Below are 12,392 nucleotides of genomic sequence, written 5' to 3'. Positions count from 1 at the left end.
GTTCCTCCCACTGCTGACTGAGCTCAGAATACAGGTTCAGACCATGAAGTCCATTGCATTCCAACCTAGATATTCTCCTACTCTTAGCTGATTAAAGCAATGGAGTACTTTAGAGAAGCCAGATCTAGAAGAAAGATCACAGAAATCATTGGGCCACCTTCAGCTGACAAAAGGCTTTATTTCATCCATGTGATGTTTTAAAAATATTTGTGTCAATCATGAAATTTAATAAATCTCACAAAAAACCCCTGGTTTTTGGTTTCTTGTGAGAAACCAGAAGCTCTTACACTATGTTCAAATTATCCTATGGTGACACTCAGTTGACGCTGAGCAGGGCCTCTTCCAAAGGACAAATGTCCGCCAGCGTATAGTCATCAGTGCTCCCTATGGCACAAAGGTTATTTAACATCACCCTGGCACTGATGGTTTTCTAATAGTAGAGAAAGATCTCACTGTGCCCCTGTCTCTATCAAAAGTAGGAAAATAAACAAAAGAAAGAGAAGTCCATGTATTTGAAGAAACATGCAAGAGAGAGTATTGTGCCTCTGTGTGTGTGTGTGTAATAGTTTTATGTGTTTAATAAGTAGAATGTGTAAGTATCGATGTTTTTATTTAAAACCCTGTCCACATCAGCCATTCACATTTATCTTAATTCAGCCCCTGCCCTGAAAGATTGATAGAGCGTCTGCAACCAAGTCAGGCTCTATAAATATTTCAAATAAATAGCAACCTATACATAGTAATTTAAGGACCAATGAAAGTTAGTGTATTCATCGAGAATCTCCTGAACATCTGGGTCATGTTTTATTCCACTTCCTCACCAATAGCACAGGTGCAATTGCCACTATTAGAGTCACATTTTAAATATGGAAACAAGAAGCTACAAATTAAAAGCAAATTTATTGCTTGAAGATAGCTTCTAGTCCTTCATTTATTAAACTCCAACTAATAGGTACTAAGCTTCTGTATGTACTTGGCACGGTACTGTGCACCTTATGTAATTGTATTTGCTGTCATTCATGGAGGGCCTACTGTATACTGGGGGTTCTACCAATCCCTTTCCAGATACTGTATTATTTATAATCCTCCAAGGTAGCAATTATTTGCATCTTATAGTAAGGAAAGTGGTGCTCAGAAAGCTAAACAACTGGCTGGGAACAGTGGCTCATGCCTCTAATCGCAGCACTTTTGGAGGCCAAGGCAGGAGCATCACTTAAACCCGGAATTTTGAGACCAACCTGGAAAACATAGCAAGACCTCGTCTCTACAAAATAAGAATAATAAGCTAGACATGGTGGAGCCCGCCTGTAGTCTCAGCTATTCAGGAGGCTGAGGTGGGAGAATTGCTTGAGCCCAGGAGGTCGAGGCTGCAGTGAGTCATTTTTCCACCACCACACTCCAGCCTGGGCAGCAGAGCAAGACCCTGTTTCAAAAAAAAAAAAGAAAGAAAAGAAAAGAAAAAAAAAGCTAACACTAAACAACTGGCCTATGGACACACCTTGTGTGTGGGATACCGAGACTCAAACCCAGGCCAGTCTAAATTCAAATGGAGATCGAGAATGGAGTCATCTGAGAATTGTTTGCTTAGATGGGTAAGTCTTTTTATATTGCTCGAAGCTGAATATTATACACCATGAACAGCAAAGACGACTTAGTATGAAACTCTACCATTCCCCCAAATAACCTAGAAGAGATTCACCTACAGACAGGAACAATGGACTCACCCAACAAGACCCAGCATGTTTGTTTTAAAGCCTTTATGTTTGAATTCTAAAATGTCCTCAGCACTTTATAATATGAAAAGCAGCTAATATTTTGTTGTAACCTGACTTCAAACTGCATTCTCCATTGCAGGACTTCGCTTAGCCTTCCATAATTTTATGATCAGCTCTTACAAAAACTTTAACCTCTACATGTTAATAAATAGCAACAAAAATTCATATGTAGTGGCACAATGAAAAAAGTAATAAAGCTGTTCATTACCCTTGACTCTCCTGCTCCTTTACCCTTGTTTTCCCTCTGCACGTGGTCAGAAATTGAATTGATATTGAATTTGCTTCACTTGTGTAATACTATTCATACACACTTTTGTAATTCATTCACTTCACTCACATTTCACCTTTTGTCATTTCAATCACTTTAAATCTGCTTTGGCCTTCTTCACATTCAGTCTCCTAAGTTCCTGGGCATGAGTAGGGGATTTATTAACTTTACTTTCTGGGTTTCTGGTTACAGTAGGAATAATCTCATCAGGCAACAGGTTTAGATATTGACAACACTGCTAAAATAGCCCCAAAATAAAGCCTCAAGAGAAGATAGATGCCAGCCTTTCCTGGGCTGGACTTTCCCAAGAAGGCACACAATCAGAAAGTATGGCCTTGCAGCCCTCAATGACAGTGTAAGAAGTGGCTAAATATGTGGGTTCTATAATCAGACAGGCAGAGTTTGCATCCTGGAGTGCCAGTTCCTACCACAGGAACTTGAGCAAGTTACTTAGTCTCTGTGTGCCTCCATTTCCTCATCTGCAAAATGCATATAGTATCAATCACATAGGATTGTTCTGAGGATTAAATGGGGATATCTACATCAAGCATTTACTCAGATGTGTTCAATAAATATGCATTATTATTATGGTAGAGCTATGAAGGTGTAGAACTAATCTCCTCTCTTTTAGCATAGTCTGATGAAAACATGAAAAAGGCATAAAAATAACACACTTAACAAAGTAAGGAGTATATAAACAATAACAACCAAAAAACAAGCCTCATTTAAAGTAATTATTTATTCAGGCCAACAGTCTAATGCCAAGAGTTGCCTTTAAAGAAAAAGCCTGGTTGCCCTTCAATATCATCTTCAAATGTTAACAACACTGAATATTAATAAATTTCCTTTAGCGAATAATGAATCCAGCCTTCCTTAACTAAATTCAAGTTCTTTGAGGGCGCTCTTTATATTTGTCTTGTACAACTCTGGGATAATAGTATTCCTAGGGCCTGCTATTTGCTGTGAAAAGGGCAGAATATTTTACTCCTCTAGTTCTTAAATTTTAGAAATTTAATGAATGAATCACAATTTTATAGACTTATCAGTAGCCTATTTTCCCTTTCTCTTTGCACACAGAAGAGTGCTAATTTCTCAGTCTTGGGTGTAAAGGCAAAGCTGGTGACCAAAGACTTGATGTAACAAAACAGTCCGAGACCCAGGTAATGTCATAGAAAAGACATAGTTGACTTCCTGGGATCAAAAACGATAAGAGCACTGGCATGGGTCTGACTGATCCAGTCCTGCTTACAGTAGGGATAACAGATGAGGAGACATTGAATCCAGGTAAGCTTCAGATTTAAGCCGGGTTTAGCAAACTCGGTAGATTAAAAGAATCTGGGTGGAAAATTCTAAAGGCAGCTGGTTGCTCTAGCAAAGATAGAAAGTAAAGGAATGTTCTCATTCACAGGTGGGAATTGAACAATGAGAACACTTGGACACAGGAAGCGGAACATCACACACTGGGGCCTGTCGTGGGGTGGGGGGAGTGGGGAAGGATAGCTTTAGGAGATATACCTAATGTAAATGACGAGTTAATGGGTGCAGCACACTAACACAGCACATGTATACATATGTAACAAACCTGCACGTTGTGCCCATGTACCCTAAAAGTTAGAGTATAATAATAATTTTTTTAAAAAAAGAAAGAAAGTAAAGGAAATTTGATTATCTGGAGACAACCTTGGTGTTTTTCATCTTAAGAAACCAGCGACTGTTACTGCAGGCCTGAATCTTAAAACACAGGAGTGATCTCCTCATTCATTCAGGATCACTGACACCTACATGTGTGGATAAAGCTATGTGTGCCAACCAGACCCGAGGATCCTTTGCCAGCCAGACCTAAGGATCCTCTCATGAATCTAGCCCAATAGAGGCTGCCCTATTGGAGTGCTTATATTACATTTATCAAAATCTTCCCTTGTTATGCATGTTATAGGTGTTGCTCTGATAGCAAATGCCTTCAGATGAGGCCATAATACTAGACATTTTTGTTTGGTCTTATCAGGAAACTATTCCAGCACCTTTATCAAACAAAAACTGTCTATCTGTCACCCCTTTCCAGGTCAGTTATTGCTTTTTGGAAGTGTAGTGACCAGAGCATGTTCTTCAAGGGTAACATTATACTTTCTATTTTCATTCTAATACCCTGCTTGGTGATGCCAAGAACACTCTGGCCTTTTTTTTTTTTTCCTTACAGCTACACAATCTTAAAGACCTGAGACTCCATGGTCTCTTAGAAGCAGTTCAATCCAGCCGCTATTTATTGAGCATTTACAGAGGATACAAAAGAAGCAAAAGGCTCAGTCTTGGCAAAAAGCTCAAGTAGATATTATACTCATGAAGCCATAAACTTATGAACAACTTATATAAAAAACAGCAACATATTATTAGGTGCCAGACACTAGATTGCAAATATTTCAGAAATTTAAAAGAATCCAGGTGCTTTTAAAGCAAATATGTTGCTGGGATATAATAATGGTAATGTAATTTTTCCATAAATGGGACACACATAATAGAATGAATTCAGTGATTACTTTTCTACTAGTTGTGGTTCAATGGTAAGATAGTTTGCCCAAGATCTTATTGCACATTCTCAAGGGACATACACAGGAGGAACATTCAGGCAAATACAGGTTAATATTAATAAGAAGTCTCGGTGCTCCTGGCCATGAACAGGTGGGCCATCTCACATATAAGCTGGAGGAATTTCTTCTAAATCACTGGCCTAAGGCCTAGCCCAGAGATGGCAAATACATAGCATAAGGATTCCTCTGCTTTCTAAGACAAATATCGCAGTCTTTTTCTCGCTGAGCCCAAAAATGGCCACAGAAATTTTCTCAAGTCAGCGCTGCTGTTGACCATCACCAAAAATCAGAAATTGGCCTTGTAGACCTGTTTGTCAACCTGACCTATTATCTAAGCATAGCTTAACTCGTATTTCAGCCTGAGTAAAGAGGTAAAACCTCTACCCATGTCCTAATAAATTCTTGGGATGCTTTCTATCTTTATGATTCTAACAATCTTGAATCAGTAATAATTGCAGACACTTATTTATGGAAGATCTTCATTTCTAAATAAAAGTGGAAGTCATGGGTGTAGTTTTGGTTTAATATGTCAGCTGTGTCAAGAAATACATAGTATGCTCTGGTAATGGAAAATGTGTTTCTTGAGTAACTGTATATTAAAAGGACACTGTATTAGGGTTCTCCAGAGAAACAGAACTGATGTAATTACACAGAGAGAAAGAAATTTGTTTTAAGGAATTGGTTCATGTGATTATGGACACCAGCAAGTTCAGTATCTATAGAGTAGGCCAACAGGCTAGAGACCCAAGAAGAGCTGATGTGGCACTTCAAGTCCTAAAGCTGTCAGTCTAGAGACCCAGGAAGAGTCCATGTGGTAGTTTAAACCCAAAATTCATCTACTGACAAAATTCCTTCCTGCTCGGGGGAGGTCAATCTTTGTTCTGTAAGGCCTTCAACTGATTGGCTGAGGCCCATCCACGTTATGTGTGCTTTACTGAAAGTTCATCCAATTAAAATGTGAATTTCATCCAAAAAACATCCTCACAAAAAACATTCAGAATAATGTTTGATCAAATATCTGGGCATTTTGACCTAGTCAAGTTGACACATACAATTAATCATAGGCTGTTATAAATATGAATTACTAAATGAATTATAAATTAATGTGAAAATAGTATTAGTTATTTCCAATTCATAATCCGCAAAATCTGAAATCATCTAGTATGAATGAAGTGTCTTCACAGCCACAGTGGATGATTTGGTGAGGGTGTCCTCCGCCCTGGAACTTTGCTTTCGGCAAAGCTTTCATTATTTTGGGCAAGAGTGGCCCATATCAAAGACTATGAAATTTAAACTTAACAATTGCAAGAGAGTAATATTATCTGAAATTTTACAGTTGATGTATCCAAACAAGAAAGTTTATTTATAAATCCTGTAGTAAATGCCATCAAAAGAAAAAAAAAATCCTATCATCAAAGTAGCAAACTCACGCAGTCTCACTGCCAAATAGGGTTAAAAAAATAAAACTTCAAACAGTATGGAAAATCATTTTTTTATTATACTGACTTTTTGTATTTTCTTTTAAATGCTAACATATAAAAATACTGTCTAGAATAGAATCCAGAATATAAAATAACTCCTCCAAATTAATTTTTAAAAAGCAACCTAATAGAAAAAAAAGGGTAAAAGATGTAACAATGAAAAAATCTACTAGTGTTCAGAGAAGTGCAAATTTCCACTATGAGATAACACTTCACATCAGAAAAATTGTCAACAATTTAAAATCCTGGTATCATCAGATGTTGGAGAGAAAATGGAGCAACAGGAATCGTTCTGTACAATGAAATCGCATTGGAGAACAATTTAACTACATGAAGCAAAGTGGAAGCTGCATGTACCTTCTGGCTAAGGAATTCCAATTCTAAGAAATTCATGCACACATATACAAAGGGATATACTAAAATATTTGTAGCAGCATTTTTTTTTCATGATAGCCAATAGACTCCTACTCTTGGTAATAGGAGAATGAGCAAATAAGTTGTGGTATATTCATGTTTTTTTTTAATCTCAAAAATATTTTGTGAATGAAAAAGGTAATTGCATAAGAAAGATTTTTAAAATACATGACAACACTCTACATTATTAATGTACAGACTGGAAGTAAGAAAATAATAAACATTCAATTAACCAGGGAGAGAAAGGAAAAAAATGAATCAGGATGGGGTTTAAAGAAGCTTCAATTAAAACTGAATTTTTTTTTAATTTTAAAAAGAAATTGAGTAGGTGCAGTGGCTCATGCCTGTAATCCCAGCACTTTGGGAGGCTGAGACTGAAGGATCACTTGTGCCCAGCTGTTCAAAACCAGCCTGGGCAACTTAGCAAGGCCCCATTTCTTTTTTTCTTTTCTTTTTTTTTTTTTTGAGATGGAGTCTTGCTCTGTTGCCCAGGCTGGAGTGCAGTGGTGCTATCTCAGCTCACTGCAACCTCCGCCTCCCAGGTTCATGCCATTCGCCTGCCTCAGCTTCCGGAGTAGCTGAGACTACAGGCACCCGCCACCACGCCCCGCTAATGGGGTTTCACCATGTTAGCCAGGATGGTCTCGATTTCCTGACCTTGTGATCCGCCGGTCTCGGCCTCCCAAAGTGCTGGGACTACAGGCGTGAGCCACTGCGCCCGGACCCATAGCAAGGCCCCATTTCTACAAAAAATAAAGAAGTTAGTCAGACATGGTGATGTGTGCCTATAGTCCTAGGTACTTGGGAGGCCGAGGTGGGAAGATTGTTTGAGCCAGAGAGGTTGAGGCTGCAGTGAGCTGTCATTGTGCCACTGCACTCCAGCCTTGGTGGCAGTGTGAGACTCTTCCTCTAAAAAAAGAAAGAAAGAAAGAAAATATAGGAAGGGAGGGAGGGTGGGAAAGAAGGAAAGAAAACTGAAGTAAATGTGGCAAAATGTTACCATATGTTGAGTCTGGGTAGTGGGTACACATGTGATTATTCAAATTTCTCTAGATTTTCTGCTATTTGAAATATTGTATACTTATTTTCCAAATAATTTTTAAAGCATAAGACTTTTCTTCTGGGTTTATTTGTTTTGTATAGTTAAGACAACTTTTACAAAAGAAGTAAATACAGAAAAATGTAACTGTATGGGAAATCTTTCAAATTAAGCCTTGGGTTCAGCACAGAAAATGTCATTTCTGACCTTCTCGGAATGAGGCAACAGTATCTTCTCTTCCACAGAGCTCTATTCTTTCCAGAACCAAGGACCTCTTTTTTGTATTTGTTTTAGTTTTTCAAACCTCTGCCTGTAAAATTACTTACTTTTTCCCTTCATCACCAGTGACTGTGGAAGGGATTTCCTCACATCCTTTCCACAGCTCCTGTGGCTCTCTGCATGACTTCAGTCCCATGAGTGTTGGGTTGATATCAATGCCCAACATTTGACTAGATAGGCAGTAAGACAATTTGGATTCCAGGTGTAAGATTTTACTGCTCTGTGGACTATTTTCCTAGCTATTCATGTTTTTGGATTATATTTAGGTGCCTCAATTCCCACAAGTGTAATGTGGTAATGATGCCATTTCTAACTTTAGAGGAGTACTTGTACGTTAATACAATAAGAAGAATAAATTTTCTGTAAGAGCACCAACCAAGCCAATCTCCTTCTTAATCTTACTCATTCATCCCTGACCTTGTTCAATCCATTCCTTTGATTCATCCATTAATTCATTCAATGAACAAATTTTCATTTTGTACCTACAACATGCAAAAAATAGGTAAGAACTCAGGAATTCTCAAACATGCCCTGTCATTCTTTTTACACAATATATGAGCTAATGGAAAACACACAAACTCTTCAGAAGGAATAGAAGATGTTTGATCTGAGAGGACACTTCAAACACATAGAGTAGACTCTAAGACCACATGCAGTTATAGGTGGGAACAAATTTAAAAGCTGACAGAAGGCGTTGTCCAAAGCAGAAGTAAAGAGCAATGTTGTAGATTACAGGACAGCACATTTCATTCTTTGCTATATAACTGTGGCATTCAGGCTTTGTGATTTAATAAACCAATAAAATTTCCCTCCCAAATTATACATGGTGGCCAAATTTTATTTTCTGAATATAGTCATTAAACTAACAACGAAACAAATCTTACCATAGTCTATCATCAAATTTAATTAGAAGAAAGTACATAATTATAGAGTAAAAACAGTCCTTTCAGTGGATGAACTATTATTTTTCTCATTTTGCTATGATTTGAAAAACCCTACTATAGTGTCATAGAATGATGCAGTTTCATTGATTTAATAAATACGTTGACTTCCTACCATGTTCCAGAAATTCTTCTAGGCATTTGTAGTACGTCGTGAGCAAAATGAAGATTCTTGCCCTCACTCTAAATTATGAAAAAGAAATAAAGTTTATGATGATGATTAGTTTAGCCTGAAATAAAAAACCTGCTCTTCATGTTGAATTATAGAATTTTCTACTAAAATTAAATGCAGATCTTACATTAAAGCAAACAAACCTGCTCCTTTTTGTAAAATACAATGGGACTTTACTAAAATTAAAGGGAAATTTTGATACTTCATTTCAAGTTAAGCAGTAAGTTTAAAGTTGAAGACAGAAAACTACATTCAGTTGGCTGAATATAGAAGTAGAAGTTTATTTTGATAATATTAAAATCTGCACTATTTTCTTCTCCTTTTTTAGTTAATATATGCATATTCTTGGCCAAGAAGTTTTTTGGTTGTTTGCTTATTTGTTTTTTGACATTGGATCTCACTCTGTTGCCCAGGCTAGATTACAGTGGTGCCACCTCAGCTCACTGCAGCCTGGACCTCCCCAGCTCAAGGAATCTTCCCACCTCACCCCCTGAGATTATAGCCACGCACCACCACAGCAGGCTAATTTTTCGTATTTTTTGTTAAGATGGGGTTTTACTGTGTTGTTCAGGGTGGTCTTGAACTCCTGAGGGATCCACCTGCCTTGGCCTCCCAAAGTGCTAGGATTACAGGCATGAGCCATGGTGCCCCGCCAGGCTGAACAATTTTAATAACTCAATTATATTAGCATCTTTATTAAACCTGGGATAGGCTACTTTCTGATGTACCAATATGATAACAAATTTTTTTCATTATTATTTTCCTTGATTTACCTTTTGGTCAAATTGGAACCTTATTTTTTATTAGTCATACCTATTTCCTAAGGTTCTGAACATATTAAAATCTGCACTGTGTTATTACCTGATTATCTTCATATATATTTCATTTGTTACAATTAATCTTGAGTCAATTTATACTTGCTTTTCTAAAAATTATCGGGTTTGGCATATGCAATCTACCAAAGTACATCTGTCAGAATTTCCTTAGCGTCTTTAAAATGTACAGATTTTCAATTAACTGATACGTTGTGTGAGTTAAGAATATGCCTAGGTATTCAGCAGTCCCTGAGTACTCAGCTTGCATTTGTCAATAAAACTTTTCTCTACCTATATTTCATTCAGAGGTGATATCCCCATTTCTCCAGTGTTGAGTCTCAATACTTTTCCTTGGTCTTAAACCAAAGATATGCTCTTAAGTGCCAACAGCAGCCAGAATGGTAATAGAACCACAAACTGAACAGCCCGAAAGATAGTAGGAAATGATGGAGACTAAGGTATATCCAGAGTGCATATGCCCTTGTAAAGATATTCCAATATGTATTGTTTTCTTTTAAGCATGTGTATGGCCAAATCAAACACATCTGCAGACATGGCCTGCAGGCCTGCACTTTGCAGCTTATCTTAAACATTATTTGCCTAGATTACTATAATATACTTGGCATAAGTCATCCTGACATAAATCCCCAGTTTCCAATTATTGTTACATGAAATGAGTACTATTAAGTAACCAATAAAGATGTATTTTATTGTTCTGGTACTATCCTAGTTACTATGATTAATCAAAAAAAAGGTATGGCATCTTTCCCTAAGGAATGAGAATAGAAAGGAGCAATTATTTGGCGCCTGCTATGTGTAAAGCATGATACAAATATAAAAGAATACATTTCTGTAGTTTAGTGGTTATCACGTTTGCCTAAAAAATAAAAAAGAAATGTTTTTTTTAATCTATACAACTTCACAAGTACCTATTATTCATTGTAGTTATCCATTCATTCAATACATATTTATTAAGTATGACAATATGGTTAAGGACTGGAATTTTAAAGGTGAAGGTAATGAAAAGCAGAAAGATCAGGAAATGTATCCAAGGTCAAGGATTGAGCCTCTTACCTTTCTTAGTCCAATGCCCATGATCTTCCCCCCAACCTGCCTTTTCGAAAGAAGCACAGACAAGTATGAGCTCCAGTAAATCTGACATGGTTTTGAATTCTACTCCAGCACTTTACAGCTACATCTCTTTCTGTGTTGTACTTCTCACTGTCTCTCTCAGAGTATTGTGGCAATGGAAAGGGCTTTATAAACAGTCCTGGTTTTTCGATGGATAGAGAAAACCTTCCAAGCTGAATTCCAACCGAAATTGTTTTCCCACTGTGCAAAAGACGTTGATTCTATGATACTTCTTATGTAGCCATATGAAAAAACTCCCTGCCTTCAGAGACCAGTGTTTTGCTATTTAGCTATTTGCTATTCTAGCATATGTGTGTTTCACTGATAAATATGTAACCTAGGAAGTTTTCTTATATTTGTATATGTGTCTCTGTATAATGTTTATTATCAGCAAAGAGCTGGCCATTGTTCAACATGAATAAAAATCCCCAATAGTTTTCAAGATTATTGTTTTGTGATTAATATAATCGATTCAGCTGTTTTATCAGAGATGTATATATATATATTTTGGAGTACACCAACTATTAGCTATCAATTGAATGGGTTCATTTGTACCTTACCCTGGTATGCTGTTAACTAAAGACCAAAAATTATTTAAAAACAGAGGCTGGAACTCCTTTCACTTATTTACTTATTTTTAAATTTTCCACAGCAGAGGGAGAAGAGTTAAATGAATGAGTGGGGGTGTAGGTGAAGAGGCTAGTCCTTCTCTACATGGTCTCTAAATTTGAACAAGTCATTTTTTAAGGGAAGCCCATATCTTAGGGATTCATTTTTGCTCTCATTTGATAAATTTCAAATGTTTTAGGATGTGATGTAGTGTCCTGGCATTCAATCAAGGTTTGATGGATGGTGAAAAGAGGGTGTATGTTTGGAACAGAAATACTTGTAATTGAATACTGTATTACTATTAGTAAAGTTCTTTGGCTTAGACATTAAAGAAAAAGAATACATGTAAAAATATTAATTCCAAAGTGTCATTTTAGAAAGTTACCTAAAAACTTTGTCTAAGAGAAAGGACGATATATTGCTATTTTACCTGCTAGGGGAATTTACTAGTACCTACACTTGAATTTTTATCAGTCATTACTTTCTTGATCATACTTATATTTCTTAACATAGCATTCTGTTCATGTCCTCAAGAATACATTTCGTCTGGTTTATATTGAGCTAATTGGCAATTTTACTCCGTATTGACCTTATTTCTCATCTGCAGCCATTATTTGCAACTACCTCTCTTTGAACTCTAAGTTGTTTGGATAGTGACCCTGATTTTGTCTATTAGCCTTTCACATAGAGAGAAACTGACATCATTGTGCTGGGGAAAGTATAACTGCTCTCTGCCCGTTGTCATTCCTGTAGGCCTCACACAATGCACTTGATTCATTTTTCGTTCTTGTTTTGCCTCTCCAGAGCGAAGCTGTAAAAGCTGATTTGCCCTGAGCTGATTGAGCACCAACACTGCCAGGAACTTTCAGATCTATTGCGTTTA

General features: G+C 37.0%; 1 protein-coding gene across 1 annotated transcript in view; it reads right to left on the bottom strand.

Annotated features, from left to right (window-relative positions):
- Positions 1-316: 316 nt before the first annotated feature.
- LOC100437218 (NADH dehydrogenase [ubiquinone] iron-sulfur protein 5-like) overlaps positions 317-12,392 on the bottom strand; it is a 43,892-nt gene continuing 31,816 nt past the window's right edge. The window contains exon 2 of the mRNA XM_054549050.1: positions 317-384. Within this exon, the coding sequence (XP_054405025.1) occupies positions 317-384 (68 nt within the window). The remainder of the gene's footprint in view (positions 385-12,392) is intronic.

Source organism: Pongo abelii, chromosome 1, assembly GCF_028885655.2.
Source record: "Pongo abelii isolate AG06213 chromosome 1, NHGRI_mPonAbe1-v2.0_pri, whole genome shotgun sequence".
NCBI classification, from domain to species: Eukaryota; Metazoa; Chordata; class Mammalia; order Primates; family Hominidae; genus Pongo; species Pongo abelii.
The sequence above is the reverse complement of the archived record's forward strand: the minus strand, read 5'-3'. Positions and strand labels throughout refer to the sequence as shown.